This window comes from Entelurus aequoreus, linkage group LG13 (genome assembly GCF_033978785.1).
Source record: "Entelurus aequoreus isolate RoL-2023_Sb linkage group LG13, RoL_Eaeq_v1.1, whole genome shotgun sequence".
Taxonomy (NCBI): Eukaryota; Metazoa; Chordata; class Actinopteri; order Syngnathiformes; family Syngnathidae; genus Entelurus; species Entelurus aequoreus.
Genome location: NC_084743.1, coordinates 11,328,462 through 11,352,108, shown reverse-complemented (window position 1 = coordinate 11,352,108; position 23,647 = coordinate 11,328,462). Strand labels below are relative to the sequence as shown.

Below are 23,647 nucleotides of genomic sequence, written 5' to 3'. Positions count from 1 at the left end.
ACAGATGAGATGTTGTTGTGTATTATTGTTTGTGCATTGATGTTACATCCATGATGTCGTTCACAACAACACAACAGATGAGATGTGTTGTATGTGTATGATTGTCTGTACATTGATGTTACATCCATGATGTCATTCACAACAACACAACAGATGAGATGTTGTTGTGTGTGTATGATTGTTTGTACATTGATGTTACATCCATGATGTCGTTCACAACAACACAACATATGAGATGTTGTTGTGTATGATTGTTTGTACATTGATGTTACATCCATGATGTCGTTCACAACAACACAACAGATGAGATGTTGTTGTGTATGATTGTCTGTACATTGATGTTACATCCATGATGTCGTTCACAACAACACAACAGATGAGATGACACACATTTACGCCCAACTGTGCATTGAAGCACCTCAACAGTGTACAAAAAGGGTTATTTAAAAATCAATAAACCCGCATCAACAATTAAAACGTATCTTATGTGGTACTGTCCAAATTAAAATAGCAAAAAACATATTAAACGTGAAAAAAAAAAAGAAATAAAATATTGGAACTCTCAATTTTGTAGCACCCATTGGACTCCGTATCGCCCCTCATAGTCGGTCGATTTGCATGTGTTCCCGGGGTGTTTTTCAGAACAGCCTGGTCCTGTTTTCACAGCGTCAAGGCCATTCGAGGGAGTCAAATAGTAGATTAGGGTGTTTTTTTTCCGCGAGCAGACAAAACAATGACTTGTCTGTTCTATTCGTCCATGCTGGCTGCTCTCAAATTGAGTGGACTCGTCTCACAAGATGTAGTTTCTCTTAGGTATCCTTCTTGAAAATGGCCTTGCAAATATATACCTGCCCCCTCATCGACATGTTGCTCTCCTTCTTTGTGAGTACCGCCAAGTTTTCTGTGGCTTTCTACGGCTGGTGTGGCCACGGCGCCACTTCCTGTTTTCGCAACTTGTGATCGGATACTCACTTGGGACTCCCAAGTGAGTATCCAATCACAGCGCGAGGCCAGCTAGAAGGCCTTACTGACAACCAACTGGTGATCCGATTGGCTTTGGCAACTGTCTATCAACTGTATGCGCCCGTTCACTTTACAGTGCAAAGACATTGTTGATTCTGAAGGCAGATTTGGTAGAGCATGGCAACATAAGCTAGCTGAATTCTGATTGGGTACAAAGTCTAACCTAAAAACAACAGCAATAGAAGAGAGAATATCAGTACTTTTATATATTTAGGGAAAGTCAATTAAAAATGACTTTTATCTTTAATTATGATGATGATATCTAGTCATGCTAGGCCAGCAGAGAAGGTCTTTCTGATACAACATCTCTTCAGATTCAGAAACTCAGTGTCTTCCAGTTTTTAGTTTAAATCCAACTCCAGAATTTACAACTTCTCCTAAAGTTATGTATTATTATTTTGTCTAAAGCTGAAACTAAACAAACCTTCGCTCAAACCCAGACAAGGTTCCCGTACAGCCGGATGGTTCTCACCTCATTTTTGTGAGAATCCTGCGTGTGACTGAAGCATTAAGGAGTGGGACCGTCCAGAACTAGCTGCGGTGTGCTTAAACAACCACCAGGTCGCGCCTGTGAGCAGATAATACCGTATCATCTCCTTTTCGTTCGGTAGTGCATTCTTCATTCACGGTACACTGCAAAAAGTCAACGTTCAAAAACAAGAAAATAAAATACAAAAAATGAGGTGTATTTTATTTGAACTAAGCAAAATTATCTGCCAATAGAACAAGAAAATTCGGCTTGTCAAGACTTTCCAAAACAAGTAAAATTAGCTAACCTCAACTAACCCAAAAATACCTTCAAATAAGTATATTCTCACTAATAGCAAGTGCACTACTATATGACTACATATTTTCTATTGTTTCATTGGAAATAAAACAGTATTTGGCTGTCATCTGTTTTAATTAGGAGACACAATTGTGTCAAAGTCATGATTTTTTGGTTCATGCTTGAAATAAGAAATGATTACTTTAAAAAAGTAGTTTTATACTTGTGAGTGTTGATGACACAACAGTTGATATTTTAGTTTCAAGCATGTTTTACTCTATATAGGTCATCAAATCTCAGCAACAAGCTGTAACCCCAATTCTTCAGAGTTTGCACTGGCTCCCTGTTCGTTTTAGAATTGATTTTTAAAACCTTGCTGTTTGTTTTTAAAGCTTTACATGGACTGGCACCTCATCCAAAATGGAGGTCCGAGAGCCAGCTCCAGCTCGTGGTGCCCAAGACCAGACTTCAAAGCAGGGGAGACAGGGGCGTTCTCTGTGGTCGGCCCTAAGCTTTAAGTCTCGTCTTAAGACCCACTTTTATTCTTTGGCTTTTAACACTATGGGAGTTGTGTGGTCCTCTGTCCTCTGATGTCCTCTGTGGTTTTTTAAATACATTTTGATTTCTATTTACTGTTTTATTTGGTTGTACCCTTTAAAATCCTTTTTAATCATATTTATTTTTATATTGTTTTTATATTTATTTATTTTTTGTTTTTATTCAGTCATTGGTGGAGCTAAGGATAATATTTTAATATTGTTTTTAATATTGTTTTTAATATTGTTGTGCAGCACTTTGGAAACACTTTTGTTGTTTAAATATGCTATATAAATAAAGTGGATAATATCTTACTGAGATTATTTAGGACCAAAACCCTTAAAACAAGTAAAACACTCTAACATAAAATCTTATGTCTGCAAAAGTCCCCAAAATGTTCAAAATACCTACCCAGGTTCGAGTCCCACAAGTCCCGCCGCTGGCCGGGATGCCCAAAATGTCCAAAACGTGCCCAGTCGAGTCCCACGGGGAGGGGGGATAAAAGTTGGAAAAGTCTGCAAAATTCCCCAAAATGTTAAAAATACCTACCCAGGTTCGAGTCCCACAAGTCCCGCCGCCGGCCGGATGCCCAAAATGTCCAAAACGCGCCCAGTCGAGTCCCACAGGGAGGGAGGATAAAAGTTGGAAAAGTCGGCAAAAGTCCCCAAAATGTTCAAAATACCTACCCAGGTTCGAGTCCCAAAAGTCCCGCCGCCGGCCGGGATGCCCAAAATGTCCAAAACGCGCCCAGTCAAGTCCCACGGGGAGGGGGGATAAAAGTTAGAAAAGTCGACAAAAGTCCCCAAAATGTTAAAAATGCCTACCCAGGTTCGAGTCCCACAAGTCCCGCCGCTGGCCGGGATGCCCAAAATGTCCAAAACGCGCCCAGTCGAGTCCCACAGGGAGGGGGGATAAAAGTTGGAAAAGTCGGCAAAAGTCCCCAAAATGTTAAAAATACCTACCCAGGTTCGAGTCCCAAAAGTCCCGCCGCCGGCCGGGATGCCCAAAATGTCCAAAACGCGCCCAGTCAAGTCCCACGGGGAGGGGGGATAAAAGTTAGAAAAGTCGACAAAAGTCCCCAAAATGTTAAAAATGCCTACCCAGGTTCGAGTCCCAAAAGTCCCGCCGCCGGCCGGGATGCCCAAAATGTCCAAAACGCGCCCAGTCAAGTCCCACGGGGAGGGGGGATAAAAGTTAGAAAAGTCGACAAAAGTCCCCAAAATGTTCAAAATACCTACCCAGGTTCGAGTCCCAAAAGTCCCGCCACTGGCCGGGATGCCCAAAATGTCCAAAACGCGCCCAGTCGAGTCCCACGGGGAGGGAAATAAAAAAGTTGGAAATGTCGGCAAAAATTCCCCAAAATGTTAAAAATACCTACCCAGGTTCCAGTCCCACAAGTCTTCCCGCCGGCCGGGATGCCTAAAATGTCCAAAACGCGCCCAGCAAAGTCCCACGGAAAGGCGTGGAGAAAAGAGAGAAAAGTCGGTAAAATGTTCAAAAATTACAACCGGGTTGGAGTGCCACAAGTCTTAAGACTTGTGGCACTCCAACACGGGTAGGTATTTTGAACATTTTTGGGACTTTTGCCGACTTTTCCAACTTTTATCCCCCCTCCCCGTGGGACTCGGCTGGGTGTGTTATGGACATTTTGGGCATCCAGTGGCCATACATAAGATTTGATGTTAGAGTGTTTTACTTGTTTTAAGTGTTTAGGTCCTAAATGATCTCAGTAAGATATTACAGCTTGTAGCTGAGATTTGATGACCTATATTGAGTAAAACATGCTTGTAACTATTTTTGTCCAAATGTCCAAAACACACCCAGCAATGGTGCACAGGAAGGCGGGGAAGAAGAAGGGAAAAGGTGGGCAAAATGGTCAAAAGTCCCAACATTGAATTTTCTTGAATAAAAAAGAAAGTAAAACAATATAAAAACAGTTACATAGAAACTAGTAATTAATGAAAATTTGTAAAATGAAGTGTTAAAGGTTAGTACTATTAGTGGAGCAGCAGCACGCACAATCATGTGTGCTTACGGACTGTATCCCTTGCAGACTGTATTGATATATATTGATATATAATGTAGGAAGCAGAATATTAATAACAGAAAGAAACAACCCTTTTGTGTGAATGAGTGTGAATGGGGGAGGGAGGTTTTTTGGATTGGTGTACTAATTGTAAGTGTATCTTGTGTTTTTTATGTGGATTTAATAAAAAAAAACAAAAAACATACTGATAATAAAAAAACCATACCGATAATTTCTGATATTACATTTTAACGCATTTATCGGCCGATAATATCGGCAGACCGATTGATATATTTTTTAACACTTTAATGAGTACATATATCGGCAGACCGATATTATCGGACATCTCAATTTTTTATACATATATTGTATTGGTTTTTAAAATAAAAAATATCAAAATGGCCCCCGCATGCTTTGAGTTTTCAATGTGCGGCCCTCAGTGGAAAAAGGTTGGACACCCCTGATTTAGGACCAAAACCCTTAAAACAAGTAAAACACTCTAACATAAAATCTGCTTAGTGAAAATAATTCTCTTATCAGACATAAAATAATCAAATATCACCCTTATTGGAGATATTTCATCCTACTTAGATTTCACTTTTTGCAGTGTAAATAGTTATCTCATAAGCTCGTACGAAGACCACATCTGCGTCCCATACATTTCCGACTGATTTGCAATAGCGAGATGAAAACGATACGGGGGAAGAAACGACATCAAAACGAGCGCAGAACCCGCGTCAGGTTTGTCGGCGTGACGCCGGCCAACCCATAATCGGGCTCCTCGATTCAGGTCGAGTCCGAGGAACGTGACGCCGACACCACGTCAATGCAAATGTCTTTCCTTGGCTGGCTCGAACGTTTTTTTCCCATTTGTGTAAATAAAAGGGAGAAATAAAAGCGCTGGCTACGTAATCGCCGCAGATTGAAATTCAAAAACGTGGTTTGTAGCCCCCGACGGCGCTGACAGGATCGACTGTTTGTCAGCCAAGAAAGTGTCGTGTCAACCTGTGGTGAATAATCACAATCCCAGTTCTCACCAGCACTACGTTGTTTTATCACTTTTTTTTTATTTTTTCTTAATGTCAAGTGTGCTTTTGGGAAAGAGAATTAGCATCGTGAATACTCAAAGTCCTTTTATGGCTTTTTAAAAGTCGCTCTCTTTGTGTATATTTTTCTACGAACAAACTCTTATTCTGAAGACCCAGACTTAGACTAAATGTTGTGGTTGCTGCTGATAGTTCAATTATTTGTGTGAATGCTCCAAAGCTACTGTGTTTTAAAGTTGATCATTTTGTTGGTACTTGGAGAGCTTTTTAATTTTTTTAATTTTTTTAAATTAATCAATCCAATAAAACAATACACAACAATATCATAATAATGCAATTATGCAATTCCCATTACAAAACCAAACTTGACCCAGCAACATTCAGGATAGCAATCAACAGAGCAATTGAGAGGACACACAAACATGACACGAAAAAAATGAATATTATCAACGACAGTATCAATAATAGTAACAATTTCAACATAGCAGTGATTTATAGAAAATAAAAACATTTAAAAAAAAAAAAAAAAAAAAAAAAAAAAAACATGACACAAAACAATCTAAAAGCAGTCAAACAGAAATGAATATTATCAACAACAGTAACAATATTCGTAACAATTTCAACATAGCAGTGATTATAAATCCTTCATTGACATTATCATAACAGACGTTTAAAAAATAAAAATAAAAAATAAATAAAAAAAAACCATGACACAAAACAATCTAAAAGCAGTCAAACAAAAATGAATATTATCAACAACAGTATCAATATTAGTAACAATTTCAATATAGCAGTGATTAAAAATCACTCATTAACATTATAATTACAAACATTTATAAAAAATAAAAACATTGAAAATTAAAATTAAAAATAAAATAAAATAAACATGACACAAAACAATCTAAAAGCAGTCAAACAAAAAATAATATTATCAACAACAGTATCAATATTAGTAAACATTTCAACATAGCAGTGATTAAAAATCCCTCATTGACATTATCATTACAGACATTTATAAAAAATAAAAAAAACATGACACAAAACAATCTAAAAGCAGTCAAACAAAATTTGATATTATCAACAACAGTATCAATATTAGTAACAATTTCAACATAGTAGTGATTAAAAATCCCTCATTGACATTATCATCACAGACATTTATAAAAAATAAAAACATTTTAAATTAAAATTAAAATAAAAAAATACAATAAAATAAACATGACACAAAACAATCTAAAAGCAGTCAAACAAAAACTAATATTATCAACAACAGTATCAATATTAGTAACAATTTCAACATAGCAGTGATTAAAAATACCTCATTGAAATGATCATTACAGACATTTATAAAAAAAACATTTAAAAAATAAATAAAAAAAATAAAAAAACATGACATAAACTAATCTAAAAGCAATCAAACAAAAAATGAATATTATCAACAACAGTATCAATATTAGTAACAATTTCAACATAGCAGTGATTAAAAATCCCTCATTGACATTATCATTATAGACATTTATAAAAATATAAACATTACAAAAACAATAAAAATTAAAAATATGACACAAAAAAATCTAAAAGCAGTCAAACAAAAATTACTATTATAAACAACAGTATCAATATTAGTGACAATTTCAACATAGCAGTGATTAAAAATCCCTCATTGACATTATCATTACAGATATTTGTAAAAAATAAAAACATTAAACAAAAAAAATACATGACACAAAACAATCTAATAGCAGTCAAACAAAAATGAATATTATCAACAACAGTATCAATATTAGTAAACATTTCAACATAGCAGTGATTAAAAATCCCTCATTGACATTATCATTACTGACATTTATAAAAAATATAAATAAATAAAATAAAATAAAATAAAATAAAAATAAAAAACATGACACAAAAAAATCTAAATGCAGTCGAACAAAAATGAATAATATCAAAAACAGTATCAATAGTAGTAACAATTTCAACATAGCAGTGATTGAAAATCCCTCATTGACATTATCATTACAGACATTTATAAAAAATAAAAACATTAAAAAAAATAATAATAATAAAATACAAAAATAAAAAAATTAAATAAAAAAAAGAACAATAGTATCACAGTAGCTTACACTTGCATCAAATCTCCTAAACTTGACAACAAACTGTGTTGTCAAGTTTAGGAGAGCTTTTTTTGAGGTGGTACCACAAGTAAATGGTTGGGTTGCCAGATGGGTCAACGACCACTTTCCCCCCCCCCCCCCCCCCCCCCCTCCCATTGGAGCGTGTTTTTCCTTGTTCTGATATCTCTGCCTAGCAACTCGCGCTTTCAGGAGAAAGTCTGGGCGCTCGGTTGCCAGGCGTAGGGCATGTGTGCTTTGCGCGGCAGCTGAGCAAACAGCGGCGTGATGGGGAGATGGGGATCTCTCCTGTGGGATTAGATAAGGGCTAATTGGGGCTAACAAGGACTAGACACTCATATGTTCTCTTTGTTTTCTCCCTTCTCCCCCACAGTCAACCTGTTAGATTCCAAAGCCAGCCAGGGGGAGTTGGGATGGATTTCCTACCCTTCACATGGGGTGAGTATCTTCTATTTGGAGAACCTTGCTCCAAAGTTCATTTCACCGATCGGAGGTTTGATGTAGGCTTTATTTACTTCCCGCCGCATGGAAATATGCCATTGTTTCCCCCCCTCATTTTGTCATGGCAGACAAATAAGCCGAGTGTAGATTAACCCACTTCTCTTTCCACATTTGGGTCTATTCTCCGTCTCACAGGTCAAAGGTTAGACATTTGGTGCCGGCCATATGGTGGTGATGCTTCGGGGAAAATGTATGTGTCGGTGTTTATTGGTGTGTGCGTGTTGAAGAGAAAGATTACGGCATTAAAGGCTTTTGGGATTGTTTGGACAAAAACATCCTCTCTGGAATTTTTCGATAAGCTTAAAGGCCTACTGAAACCCACTACTACCGACCACGCAGTCTGATAGTTTATATATCAATGATGAAATCTTAACATTATAACACATGCCAATACGGCCGGGTTAACTTATAAAGTGACATTTTAAATTTGCCGCTAAACTTCCGGTTCGAAACGCCTCTGAGGATGACGTATGCGCGTGACGTAGCCCGACGAACACGGGTATGCCTTCCACATTGAAGCCGGTACGAAAAAGCTCTGTTTTCATTTCATAATTCCACAGTATTCTGGACATCTGTGTTCGTGAATCTGTTTCAATCATGTTCATTGCATTATGGAGAAGGAAGCCAAGCAAGCAAAGAAGAAAGTTGTCGGTGCGAAATGGACGTATTTTTCGAACGTAGTCAGCCACAACAGTACACAGCCGGCGCTTCTTTGTTTACATTCCCGAAAGATGCAGTCAAGATGGAAGAACTCGGATAACAGAGACTCTAACCAGGAGGACTTTTGATTTGGATACACAGACGCCTGTAGAGAACTGGGACAACACAGACTCTTACCAGGATTACTTTGATTTGGATGACAAAGACACAGACGTGCTACTGTGAGTATGCAGCTTTGGCTTTTTTTTGCGTATGTACGTAACTTTTTTAAAATATATAAGCTTTATGAACCTTGGGTTAGGTGAACGGTCTTTTGGGCTGAGTGATTGTGTGTGTTGATCATGTGTTTGAATTGTATTGGCGTGTTCTATGGAGCTAGGAGCTAGCAGAGGAGCTAGGAGCTAGCATAACACGTACCGTACCGTAAGTGCGCGTCACGTACGTAACTTTTTAAAAATATATAAGCTTTATGAACCTTGGGTTAGGTGAACGGTCTTTTGGGCTGAGTGATTGTGTGTGTTGATCGGGTGTTTGAATTGTATTGGCGTGTTCTATGGAGCTAGGAGCTAGCAGAGGAGCTAGGAGCTAGCATAACAAACACGCAGGTGTTATTATGCAGGATTAATTTGTGGCATATTAAATATAAGCCTGGTTGTGTTGTGGCTAATAGAGTATATATATGTCTTGTGTTTATTTACTGTTGTAGTCATTCCCAGCTGAATATCAGGTACCGTGAGTATGCAGCCTTGGCTGCTAAACATTCGATAACTTGACCGTATGTGCGCGTCACGTACGTAACTTTTTAAAAATATATAAGCTTTATGAACCTTGGGTTAGGTAAACGGTCTTTTGGGCTGAGTGATTGTGTGTGTTGATCAGGTGTTTGAATTGTATTGGCGTGTTCTATGGAGCTAGGAGCTAGCAGAGGAGCTAGGAGCTAGCATAACAAACACGCAGGTGTTTTTATGCAGGATTAATTTGTGGCATATTAAATATAAGCCTGGTTGTGTTGTGGCTAATAGAGTATATATATGTCTTGTGTTTATTTACTGTTGTAGTCATTCCCAGCTGAATATCAGGTCACCCCCGGCTCTCACAGCATCTTCCCTATCTGAATAGCTTCAACTCCCCACTAGTCCTTCACTTGCACTTTACTCATCCACAAATCTTTCATCCTCGCTCAAATTAATGGGTAAATTGTCGCTTTCTCGGTCCGAATCTCTCTCACTTCATGCGGCCATCATTGTAAACAATAGGGAACTTTGCGTATATGTTCAACTGACTACGTCACGCTACTTCCGGTAGGTGCAAGCCTTTTTTTTATCAGATACCAAAAGTTGCAATCTTTATCGTCGTTGTTCTATACTAAATCCTTTCAGCAAAAATATGGCAATATCGCGAAATGATCAAGTATGACACATAGAATAGATCTGCTATCCCCGTTTAAATAAAAAAAATTCATTTCAGTAGGCCTTTAACCTCTTTTTGTCCGAATCACGTTCAAACTAGACGTGGTAAATAAATATTAAAATGATCATATTAACATACGGAAAGATAAAAAAAAAATAGATTTGGATAATACATAATAAAGCCTAGCCCTAACCCTACATTTTTATAATGATACAATAACAAAATGAAATACTACAAAAAAAAAAAAAAAAAAAAATGAATAAAGCCTAAACCTGACCGTAAATTTAAAGAATAAAACAATTCAAAAAAATAGAATGAAAAAAAATAAAATAAAAAAGATGTGGTAAATAAATAATAAAGCCTAACCCTAACCCTGTTTTTTTTATAATAATACAATCAAAAAATTATAAAAAGAATTAAAAAATAAATAAATAAGTGTGGCAAAATAAATAATAAAACCTAGCCCTAATCCTATTTTTTATAGTAATACAATTGAAAAATAATTAAAATAATTTAAAAAAAACAAAAAAAAAATGTGGCAAAACAAATAATAAAGCCTAACCCTAACTGTATTTATTATATAATAATACAATAAAAAAACAACATACAATTTTTTTTTTAAATATGCGGTAAATAAATAATAAAGCTTAACGCTAGAGCACATTTTTAAAAATAATACAACTTAAAAAAAAAAAAAAAAAGTAGATGTGGTAAAACGAATAATAAAGCCCAACCCAAACCCTAAATTTAAAGAATAAAACAACTAAAAAAATTATCAAAAATTTTACAAAAATGATGCGATACATTAATAATAAAGCCTAAACCTAACACAACATTTTCATAATAATACAATTAAAAAAATTTAAAAAAATAAAAATACAAATAAAAATAGATGTAGTAAATATGTAAATATGAAAGCCTAAACCTGACCGTAAATTTAAATAATACAACAATTCAAAAAAGTAAAAAATAGAATGAAAAAAAATAAAATAAAAAAGATGTGGTAAATAAATAATAAAGCCGGACCTTAACCCTGTTTTTTTTTATAATAATACAATTAAAAAATTAGAAAAATAATTAAAAAAACAAAAAATAAGTGTGGCAAAATAAATAATAAAACCTAACCTTAATCCTATTTTTTATAGTAATACAATTGAAAAATAATTTTAAAAAAACCAAAAAAAAAAAAGTGGCAAAATAAATAGTAAAGCCTAACCCTAACTGTATTTATTTTATAATAATACAATAAAAAAACAACATACAAAAAAAAATTAATAAATATGCGGTAAATAAATAATAAAGCTTAACCCTAGAGCACATTTTTTATAATAATACAACTTAAAAAAAAAAAAAAAAGTAGATGTGGTAAAACGAATAATAAAGCCCAACCCAAACCCTAAATTTAAAGAATAATACAACTAAAAAAATGTATCAAAAATTTTACAAAAATGATGCCCAAACCAACTTTTTTAAATAATATTACAATTTAACATTTAAAAAAAAAGAATTGCAAAAAATAACAAAAACAGATGTGGTAAAGAGATACTTAAGCCTAACCATAACCCTACATTTAAATAATAATACAATTTAACGCATTAAAAAAACATGGACTTAGTGAATAAATAATAAAGCCTAACCCTAACCCTAAATTTAAAGAATAATACAACTAAAACAATTATCAAACATTTTACAAAAATGATGCGATACATTAATAATAAAGCCTAACCCTAACACAAAATGTTTATAATAATAAAATTAAAAAATTAAAAAAAATAAAATAAAAATAGATGTAGTAAATACGTAAATATGAAAGCCTAACCCTAACCTTAAATTTCAAAAAATAATAATACAATTGTTTTTATTTTTTTAAAGAATGAAAAAGCAAAAACAAATAATAAAGCCCAAACCAATTTTTTAAAATAATATTACAATTTAACATTTAAAAAAAAAGAATGGCAAAAAATAACAAAAACAGATGTGGTAAATGGATAATAAAGCCTAACCATAACCCTACATTTAAATAATAATACAATTTAACACATGAAAAAAACATGGACGTAGTGAATAAATAATAAAGCCTAACCCTAACCCTAAATTTAAATAATAATACAATTACAAAAATGAAAAAAACATGGACGTGGTAAATAGATAATAAAACCTAACCCTAACCTCGTACTTGTTGGGGTCGCCTCCCCGAGTTAACTTAGGGCAAAAACAGGGTAAAAAAACCCCCCGACTGGTCCCCGTTAAACCCATCAAACATGTCCGTGTGTGTCGTCGCCAACATGAGAAGAACACGCAAACTCCACACCAAGGAGACTTGAACCGGGACCCCCTGACTGCGAGGCAGGCGCGCTAACCGCAGCAAACCATTTCGTTCATTTATTTTTTTTAACGCCGATATTGCATGACGTGAGTCTAGCAGTTTTCAAAAAAATACAATCCAAAAAGTACGTCTGTGGGGGGGGGGAAAAACCCTGAAACTTCATCCGTCAACATCTCTTGCCACTACAAAGTCCCTCCAGTGGGTTCTTGCTCAGTTTATTTGTCTAACTGGTTAGACTACTGTGCCTCAGGGCTGGACCCCCCCCCCCCCCACACACACACACACACATACTCACACACACACACACACACACACTTACTTTTTGGCTGTGATTTAAAATAATCCTCATTCACTCAGAAGACGGGCCAGTCAGTCACATACGAAACCATCTAAAAACTCTCAACATTGATTATTGATTTGGTTTTGATTTATTGAGCTGAGTTTATTACAAGAAAATAAAAAAATAAATAAAATAAATAGTGCAGTTTATTATGAAAAATACTGTAAATATTATGCTGAATAAAAGAAGCACAGAGGACCCTGAAATATGCGTGGAAAGTTAACTAAAAACATTTTATTCAACATTTTTTATGACAATCCAAGCAAAATATTTAAAAAAATGTAGCGATTAAAAATAATCTCAATTTTACGCAGTAAAATTGTGTTTTTAAAAGTAAAAGTACCGAGTATATTGCATTGGAACTACTCTGACAAGTATTATTTGTTAATGTATTAAAGGGGAACTGCACTTTTTTGGGGGGTATTTTGTCAATCATTCACAGTCCTTATGCCATTTTTATTTTTTCTATGCACTCTAACGCATAAATAAAGGCTAGGAAAAGTCAGCTAACAACCGAGCCAAGAGGAGTCACTTTATTCCGCCTATACATTGCTTTAAAAAGCAACCCAAAACCTCCATCATCGTTTTATACACACACTCTAAGTGCCGTGAATTCCGGACTATAAGGCGCTTCTTTTTTCCCACGTTTTAAACCCTGCGGCTTATAAAACGGTGCGGCTCGTCTATGGATTTTTCCGCACTGACGGACATCACTTTTGCCTCTTTGAGCTGTAATTTGACCCCCTTAACATGCTTCAAAACTCACCAAACTGGAAACACACATCAGGACTGGCGAAAATTGCGATCTAATAAAAAACCAAACCCCAAAACTCAAAATTGCGCTCTAGCGCCCCCTAGGAAGAAAACACAGACAAAACTGCCTGTAACTTCCAGTAACAATGTCGTAGAGACATGAAACAAAAACCTCTATGTAGGTCTCACTTAGACCTACATTTCATATTTTGACAACCCCCATCAAAAATCAACAGGAAGTTTGCAATTCCCCCTTCAAAATAAAAGTTGGGTTAAAAACAGTCACCTTTTTTGAAACATTATCTCCTCTGAGCGCGTTTGTCGTGTCGGCTTCAAACTAGCACAGGAGAGAGATTGAACCCTTCTGATTAAAATTTGACGAAAGAATTTCAACAGGAAGTTGTCAATTCCCCTTTCAAAACAAAAGTTTCGTAAAAACAGTCACTTTTGCCTCTTTGAGCTGTAATTTGACCCCCTTAACATGCTTCAAAACTCACCAAACTGGCAACACACATCAGGACTGGCGAAAATTGCGATCTAATAAAAAACCAAACCCCAAAAGTCCAAATTGCGCTCTAGCGCCCCCTAGGAAAAAAACACAGACAAAACTGCCTGTAACTTCCAGTAACAATGTCGTAGAGACATGAAACAAAAACCTCTATGTAGGTCTCACTTAGACCTACATTTCATATATTGGCAACCCCCAGCAAAAATCAACAGGAAGTTTGCAATTCCCCCTTCAAAATAAAAGTTGGGTTAAAAACAGTCAACTTTTTTGAAACATTATCTCCTCTGAGCGCGTTTGTCGTGTCGGCTTCAAACTAGCAAAGGAGAGAGATTGAACCCTTCTGAGTAAAATTTGACGAAATTGTTTTAATTACTGCTCCGGTTTGGATTTTATGTGCCGTCAAAGTCGGTTCCGTCCATCGCTGCTTGCAGCTTTGATTTATTTTAAATTGCCTTTCAAATGTCTATTCTTGGTGTTTGGTTTTAACAAATACATTTCCCCAGAAAATGCGACTTATACTCCAGTGCGACTTATATATGTTTTTTTCCTTCTTTATCATGCATTTTCGTCCGGCTCGACTTATACTCCGGTGCGGCTTATACTCCGAAAAATACGGTAGTCTGATGAGGCTTATATACCGAAAAAATGTGTTTTTCTTCCAAAATTTAGTGGGTGCGGCTTTTATACAGCGCTCTATACTCCGGTTTATATGTAATAACAAAATGTAATATTTGAAGAGGCGATAACGTCACCACAGGCAGCGATACTGCAGTGTCCTTACGTGACGGCGGAATGAAAAGACGGGGATTTGATGGATATGCGGGACAAGAGGCAGAAGAAAAGAGGGGAGAGATTGCTGATGATGAAGTCCTCAAGGTGAATCATCTGTAATTACTCACGTCATCTGGTGACTTGCGCCGATAAGCAGCCCGCCCCGGGACACCAAATGATTTCTCATAATGTGGCGCACCGGGCCCCCGACACACAGTCGTACGGCTACCGGTCCGCCGAGATGCAAACACGCCGCGGTCCGGAGCAAAACGAAAGAGTCCGTCCGGCCCTCCCAGGATGCTCGGCGACAGTCTGAAATGATGAGTGGAATATGCCAATGTGTGTGATCCAGATACGCTCTTATCTGTTCGGGAGGCAGCGAGCGTCCTGGGAGCTTAGCTGGTCCGCTAGACTAAAGACAGTTACAGATTACATTCTTGAGTGCTCTGAAAGCATTCTTCAGCAACAAACCGACACCCCCAGACTCTCTCCGGACGTGCAAATAGAATTAATGGCTAAGTCCTATTTTTCGTGAAAACCAACAGAGAATAGCAGCACGTTGTGTATTTGGCACATCCCGGTGATTGACAACATGCTGCAGAAGTTGAAAAGAAAGTTTCGTCCCACGTCTGCGGGGTTTTTTTTTTTACTTCAGCCAATAACTTTTCTTATTCAGTTCAAACGTTGAACATGAAAAAAAAAAGCTTAAACCAATATGATCAAATGGAAATCCAAAGATAATACGTTTTCTACTTGACTTTGATGAATAAAATCGACTTAATGTTCTCCCTCTTGAAATGTTTTAGAGGTTGGCCACCATATAAAGAGTCAATAAAAATTAAAGTGTAATTGTCTTGGAAGTTCCACAAGACTTTTTAGGGCTCGCATGCGGTAACAATTACCCTGGCATCGAACTGGCACGGTTCTGTGTGTACCAACGCCTCTGAAATGGGAAAAATAAACAGCATTTAAAAATCATTTTCAAAATTAACAAGACCTAAGTCAGTTAGGGCAGTGTTTTTCAAACACTAGTGTGCCGTGAGATTAGGGATGATGTTCGAAAACCGGTTCTCCCGGTTGTTCGATAAGAAAAGAACCGATTTCATGGCCTCGAATCCCTTTTTGAGAACCGGTTCCCATTATCGAGGCCACTATAGTAAAGAAAAAGAGTTGGTTCTTTACTCGAATCCCTGGGAACGAATCCCGTCCCACAAGAAATGCCCTGTGGGACATCACAGGAAATGACGTAGCTCAGTCTAATGAAACAAAAACCTCTATGTAGGTCTCACTTAGACCTACATTTCATATATTGACAACCCCCAGCAAAAATCAACAGGAAGTTTGCAATTCCCCCTTCAAAATAAAAGTTGGGGTTAAAACAGTCACCTTTTTTTAAACATGATCTCCTCTGAGCGCGTTTGTCGTGTCGGCTTCAAACTAGCACAGGAGAGAGATTGAACCCTTCTGATTAAAACGTAGCTCAGTCTAATGACTGAGCTACGTCATTTCCTGTGATGTCCCACAGGGCATTTCTTGTGGGACGGGATTCGTTCCCAGCAACAAAAATAATGGACCGGAAAAAAACGCCTCAAGGCATGGCTATTCACCGAAAGTGATCACAGAGACAGGTTGTTTTTGTGTTACTGTATATATTTGTTTTTCTGAAAAATCCCACTTAATATACTTTGGAAAACAACAGTCATATATATATATATATATATATATATATATTTATATATATATATATATATATATATATATATATATATATATATATATATATATATATATATTTTTTTTTTTTTTTGGGGGGTAACAGTCAATATTTATTTCTTTATTTGATTTTTTTCTTATAAAATAAAAGTGAGCTTTTGTTAAACCAAATATTGTGCTTTTTCCATATACAACAACCTATCTGGATTCGACCAGGCCCTATTTTATGTCATTTACATTAACATAATATACATTTAAAATTTCCATCAGCCATCCACACACTTACACTACAAAAAGGCAGTGTTTGAAAACAAGAAAAAAAAAATACAAAAATGAGGTGTATTTTATTTGAACTGAGCAAAAGTATCTGCCAATAGAACAAGAAAATTTGGCGTCCCAAAACAAGTAAAATTAGCTAACCTCAATGAACCCCAAAATACCTTAAAATAAGTATATTCTCACTAATAACAAGTGCACTTTTCTTGGTAGAAAAAGTTAAAGTACCAATGATAGTCACATACACACCTCGTGTGGTGAAATGTGTCCTCTGCATTTGACCCATCACCCTTGTTCACCCCCTGGGAGGTGAGGGGAGCAGTGGGCAGCAGCGGTGGCCGCGCCCGGGAATCATTTTTGGTGATTTAACCCCCAATTCCAACCCTTGATGCTGAGTGCCAAGCAGGGAGGTAATGAGTCCCATTTTTATAGTCTTTGGTATGACTCGGCCGGGGTTTGAACTCACAACCTACCCATCTCAGGGCGGACACTCTAATAATAATAATAAATAATGATAATAATAATAATAGATTTTATTTGTAAAAAGCACTTTACATTGAGTAAACAACCTCAAAGTGCTACAGTGTGTTAAAAAAATAAAATAAAAAGATAATAAAAAATACATAAAAATAAAAACTGGAACAGCCAAATAGCTAGAACTAGTATTCTTATATCTAAAAAAAAGGCTTTTTAAAAATAAGCGTTTTTAAGCCTTTTTTAAAAGCATCCACAGTCTGTGGTGCCCTCAGGTGGTCAGGGAGAGCGTTCCACAGACTGGGAGCGGCTATCTAACCACTACGGCCACTAAAAAAGAGACCTTTTTGCTCAATATGTTGAAAAATATTCTAAAATGAAGTAAATGCTTGTGCAATTATCGTGACATAATGATATGCGCTCGGCATCATGATTTTTTTTTTCATGCTTGAAGTAAGAAATTATGACTTTAAAAAAGTAGTTTTCTACTTGTGAGTGTTGATGACACAGCTTTGCAACAGTTGATATTCTAGTTTCAAGCATGTTTTACTCAATATAGCTCATCAAATCTCAGCAACAAGCTGTAATATCTTACTGAGATCATTTAGGACCAAAACACTTAAAACAAGTAAAACACTTCAACATAAAATCTGCTTATTGAGAAGAATTATCTTGTCAGACAGTCACACATAAGAGATACGTGTAGACTGCAATATGACTCAAGTAAAACAACACCAAAATGTTATATGTTCCATTGAAAATCAAATAACTAGGTTTGCCTTTGGGCCCCAGAATGACTACCGTATTTTACGGACTATAAGGCCCACCTAAAATCCTTTCATTTTCTCAAAACTCAACAGTGTGCCTAAATAACCCGGTGCGCCTAATGTACGGAAAAATGGTGGTTGTGCATACCGACCTCAAAGCTATTTTATTTGGTACACGGTGTAATGATAAGTGTGACCAGTAGATGGCAGTCACACATAAGAGATACATTTAGACTGCAATATGATGGCAGTCACACTTATGAGATACGTTTAGACTGCAATGTGATGGCAGTCACACATGAGAGATATGTGTAGACTTCAATATGATGGCAGTCACACATGAGAGATATGTGTAGACTGCAATATGATGGCTTTCACACATAAGAGATAGGTGTAGGCTGCATCATGATGGCAGTCACACATAAGAGATACGTGTAGACTGCAATATGATGGCAGTCGCACATAAGAGATAAGTGTAGACTCCAATATGATGGCAGTCCCACATAAGAGATACATGCAGACTGCAATATGATGGCAGTCACACATAAGAGATAAGTGTAGACTCCAATATGATAGCAGTCCCACATAAGAGATACATGTAGACTGCAATATGATGGCAGTCGCACATAAGAGATAAGTGTAGACTCCAATATGATGGCAGTCACACATAAGAGATACATGTAGACTGCAATATGATGGCAGTCGCACATAAGAGATATGTGTAGACTGCAATATGATAGCAGTCACACATAAGAGATAGGTGTAGGCTGCATCATGATGGCAGTCGCACATAAGATATACGTGTAGACTACAATGTGATGGCAGTCACACATAAGATATACGTGTAGACTCCAATATGATGGCAGTCACACATAAGAGATACGTGTAGACAGCAATGTGATGGCAGTCACACATAAAATATACATGTAAGCTGCAATATGATGGCAGTCGCACATAAGAGATACGGTTAGACTACAATATGATGGCAGTCAGACATAACAGATACTTGTAGACTGCAATATGATGGCAGTCACACATAAGAGATACGTGTAGACTGCAATATGATGGCAGTCACACATAAGAGATGCGTGTAGACTGCAATATGATGGCAGTCACACATAAGAGATACGTGTAGACTGCAATATGATAGCAGCCACACATAAGAGATACGTGTAGACTGCATTATGATGGCAGTCACACATAAGAGAAACGTGTAGACTGCAATATGATGGCAGTCACACATAAGAGATACGTGTAGACTGCAATATGATAGCAGTCACACATAAGAGATACGTGTAGACTGCAGTATGATGGCAGTCACACATAAGAGATACGTGTTGACTGCAATATGATGGCAGTCACACATAAGAGATACGTGTAGACTGCAGTATGATGGCAGTCACACATAAGAGATACGTGTTGACTGCAATATGATGGCAGTCACACATAAGAGATACGTGTAGACTGCAATATGATGGCAGTCACACATAAGAGATACTTGTAGAGTGCAATATGATAGCAGTCACACATAAGAGATACGTTTAGACTGCAATCTGATGGCAGTCACACATAAGCGATACGTTTAGACTGCAATATGATGGCAATCACACATAAGAGATACATGTAGACTGCAATGTGATGGCAGTCACACATAAGATATACATGTAGACTGCAATATGATGGCAGTCGCACATAAGAGATATGTGTAGACTGCAATATGATGGCAGTCACACATAAGCGATACGTGTAGACTGCAATATGATGGCAGTCACACATAAGAGATACATGTAGACTGCAGTATGATGGCAGCCACACATAAGAGATACCTTTAGACTTCAATCTGATACTTTTTTTTGTTTCTTTCTTCACATTGAACGCTGGCTGAGAGCTTCACTTCATGTCTAAATAAGTACGTCCACCTCACTGTGATGTCACAACGTCGCCAGACTGCAAAACCCCGTGAACAGAGGCGTCCAAAACTGACTGCCAGCTCACGGCAAAAGTCACAAATTCTACCATTTGACGCTTTGGCATCATTTAACACGAGTAGTCAACTATTATAAGGAACATTCACACAGGTCCGCTTTAAAATGTGAGAGCGCGGTAAGTGGCGAGGCAGTTCTGGGAAACAGAAGCTGAGGAAACGCCGTTTTGATGGATCTGCTGCAGTTGTCGCGCCTGTGACCCCGCTGACATCTGCGGGGGCCACAGTGTAAGATGGCTCCACATTTGTGTGTGTGGACACAACTCCCCGGTCTACCACGTTCAGATGCACAAAGACACTCTTTGGGGATCAAATAGGAATATTTTCCACCTTTAAGCAAAATAGAACACCTCGTGTTTGTGTGTGCTCGGCAGGTGAACTTTCAGTTTCGATACCCTGGGTCAGTGGTCCCCAACCACCAATTGGTAACGGGCCTCACAAGAAATTAAAAAAAATAAAAAATAAAATAAAATAAAATAAAACAAAATAATTAAATCAACATAAAAAACACAATATATACATTTTATATCAATATTAGAGATATCCGATAATATCGGTCTGCCGATATTATCGGCCGATAAATGCGTTAAAATGTAATAACGGAAATTATCGGTATCGGCTTTTTTATTATCAGTATCTTTTTTTATTTTTTTTTATTTTTTTATTTTTATTTTTTTATTAAATCCACATAAAAAACACAAGATACACTTACAATTAGTGCACCAACCCAAAAAACCTCCCTCCCCCATTTACACTCATTCACACAAAAGGGTTGTTTCTTTCTGTTATTAATATTCTGCTTCCTACATTATATATCAATATAGTCTGCAAGGGATACAGTCCGTAAGCACACATGATTGTCTGTGCTGCTGCTCCACTAATAATACTAACCTTTAACAGTTAATTTGACACATTTTCATTAATTACTAGTTTCTATGTAACTGTTTTTATATTGTTGTAGTTTATTTTTTATTCAAGAAAATGTTTTTAATTTATTTATCTTATTTTAATAATTTTTTAAAAAAGTACCTTATCTTCACCATACCTGGTTGTCCAAATTAGGCATAATAATGTGTTAATTCCACGACTGTATATATCGGTTGATATCGGTATCGGTTGATATCGGTATCGGTAATTAAAGAGTTGGACAATATCGGCATGTCGGATATCGGCAAAAAGCCATTATCGGACATCCCTAATCAATATAGATCAATACAGTCTGCAGGGATACAGTCCGTAATCACACATGATTGTATTTCTTTATGAACAAAAAATAAAATAATAATAATAATAAAAAATCCCCCCCCCCCCCCCCCCCCCGGTCCGTGGGACAAATTTTCAAGCGTTGACCGGTCCGCAGCTACAAAAAGGTTGGGGACCACTGCCCTAGGTGGACAAAAGCATGAGAGACAGTTGACCATTCCGGAGATTGCTCTGACCTTTAGATTGCTTGGCACTTAATTGTTCTTACTCCTGTTTTGGTAAATAATTACTCATCGTTTTAAACAGCCTTAGAAAAAAAAAGGATCCGGGTGGACTTTGCCCTACAAAAATGGTTGGGTTCTAATAATGTCTCAAATGTAAACATAAAATAAAAAAATAAATAAAAAACTGGCTCATTTGTAAACACAAAAGTGTAAGTCCAAACTGCAGTCGTCTTCATGAGTTCAAAAGGAAACTTACCCGTATTGAGATGGTGTCCGTTTGAATAGGATGCCATTGATACCACCAATTTGTCACCATCAAGTGGAAAATGCGAGTAATTCAGGTCAACAACCTTCGATTATTTAGTTACATGACCCAGTGCAAACAACCTTCCCTAGTCATGGTGAAAAAAATACTAATCCAACCAACAGGAAATGTCAACAGAACACAACATGCTCACTGAACTTTCATAAAAATTGTCCAAGCACCATAAGAAATTCTAAATCGCACCCTTTTATATCCATTGCAAAGCATGATGGGAAAAATGCATTCCACTCTCTCCACACTTATCCATGTTTAATATTGCTGATTGATCACAAAACTTTAAGGATGTCGTCGCGGAAGTACACAAGGTAGGACTCAAACTTTCACATACTCTTAATATCCAATTATATTAGTTATTAATTGCATATCCATTAATAATTACTACATTACATTAATACATTTATATAATAGGGACAAGCGGTACAAAATGGATGGATAGATGGATGGATATATATATATATATATATATATATATATATATATATATATATATATATATATATATATATATATATATATATATATATATATATATATATATATATATATATATATATATATACACGTTAGGTCAGGAAAAAACACAAGAGGCTGCAAAAACCTGCAAAACAGGCTTGTAGGGATGATATAGCCTTTTGTGTTTTTTCCTCACCTAACGTATATTCCGCTCTACCCCAGTATCGAGCACTGTATAACGGATAAACCACAGAAACCTCGACTATACCTATATACATATATATATATATATATATATATATATATATATATATATATAGGTTCAAACCCCGGCCGAGTCATACCAAAGACTATAAAAATGGGAGCCATTACCTCCCTGTTTGGCACTCAGCATCAAGGGTTGGAATTGGGGGTTAAATCACCAAAATGATTCCCGGGCGTGGCCACAGCTGCTGCCCACTGCTCCCCTCACCTCCCAGGGGGTGATCGAGGGTGATGGGTCAAATGCAGAGAATAATTTTGCCACACCTAGTGACAATCATTGGTACTTTACTATATATATATATATATATATATATATATATATATATATATATATATATATATATATATATATATATATATATATATATATATATATATATATATACAGTACAGGCCAAACGTTTGGACACACTTTCTCCTCATTAATGTTTTTTCTTTATTTTCATGACTATTTACATTGTATACATCGTATCAAAGGGTAGTCACCTGAAATGGTTTTCACTTCACAAGTGTGCTTGAAGCTCATCAAGAGAATGCTAAGGGTGTGCAAAGCAATCGGAGCCAAGGGTGGCAATTTTTTGTTAAGTATATAACTCCACATGTGTTCATTCATAGTTTTGATGTGACAATCTACAATGTAAATAGTCATGAAAATAAAGAAAACCCATTAAATGAGAAGGTGTGTCCAAACTTTTGGCCAGTCAAAAAGTCTGGACCCCCCTGGTCTAAGTGAACAGTGACCATGCACATCAGTGATTGTTGTTAAATTGGTATAAAGAGTTCACGTTCTGTTTTCCTCCTTAAAGTCCTGACCTGTTACCCCATACGGGCCTGCTTACTGGTCCGTTAACTCCCATCGACCTCACTTTGAAGCCGGTGAACTGGTGAACGGCTGAGACGTGCCTGTTGCCGTCCTTGTAATTTCTTTAGCGGCTCAGGTTACCGCACTCTCCTTTTACTGTCCCTTAAGTCGCTTCACCTACAGCACAGATCAGAGAAACCCGGGGACAAGATCACACCAGACTTTTGGCCCAGCTGGGACCATGGGGGGGCAGGGGTCAGAGGTGGCTCGGACCGGTGTTGGGTCTTAGTGTTGTTATATGTCAATTAGAAGCCTTTGGAAGGGGAGCTTGGCCCACTTGGAGATAAACAAAAGACCTGTTTG

General features: G+C 36.7%; 2 protein-coding genes and 1 long non-coding RNA gene across 3 annotated transcripts in view; 1 reads left to right on the top strand and 2 right to left on the bottom strand.

Annotated features, from left to right (window-relative positions):
* The window catches only part of LOC133663177 (uncharacterized), a 20,723-nt gene extending 5,766 nt beyond the window's left edge, over window positions 1-14,957 (bottom strand). The window contains exons 1-2 of the long non-coding RNA XR_009828255.1: window positions 14,928-14,957; window positions 1,496-1,591 (exon numbers count right to left, since the gene is read on the bottom strand). This is a non-coding gene — a long non-coding RNA (uncharacterized LOC133663177). The remainder of the gene's footprint in view (window positions 1-1,495; window positions 1,592-14,927) is intronic.
* The window catches only part of LOC133663173 (ephrin type-A receptor 3-like), an 843,338-nt gene that overhangs the window by 81,053 nt on the left and 738,638 nt on the right, over window positions 1-23,647 (bottom strand). The window lies entirely within an intron of this gene.
* Window positions 1-23,647, top strand: part of LOC133663172 (ephrin type-A receptor 3-like) — a 168,763-nt gene that overhangs the window by 8,156 nt on the left and 136,960 nt on the right. The window contains exon 2 of the mRNA XM_062067452.1: window positions 7,904-7,968. Within this exon, the coding sequence (XP_061923436.1) occupies window positions 7,904-7,968 (65 nt within the window). The remainder of the gene's footprint in view (window positions 1-7,903; window positions 7,969-23,647) is intronic.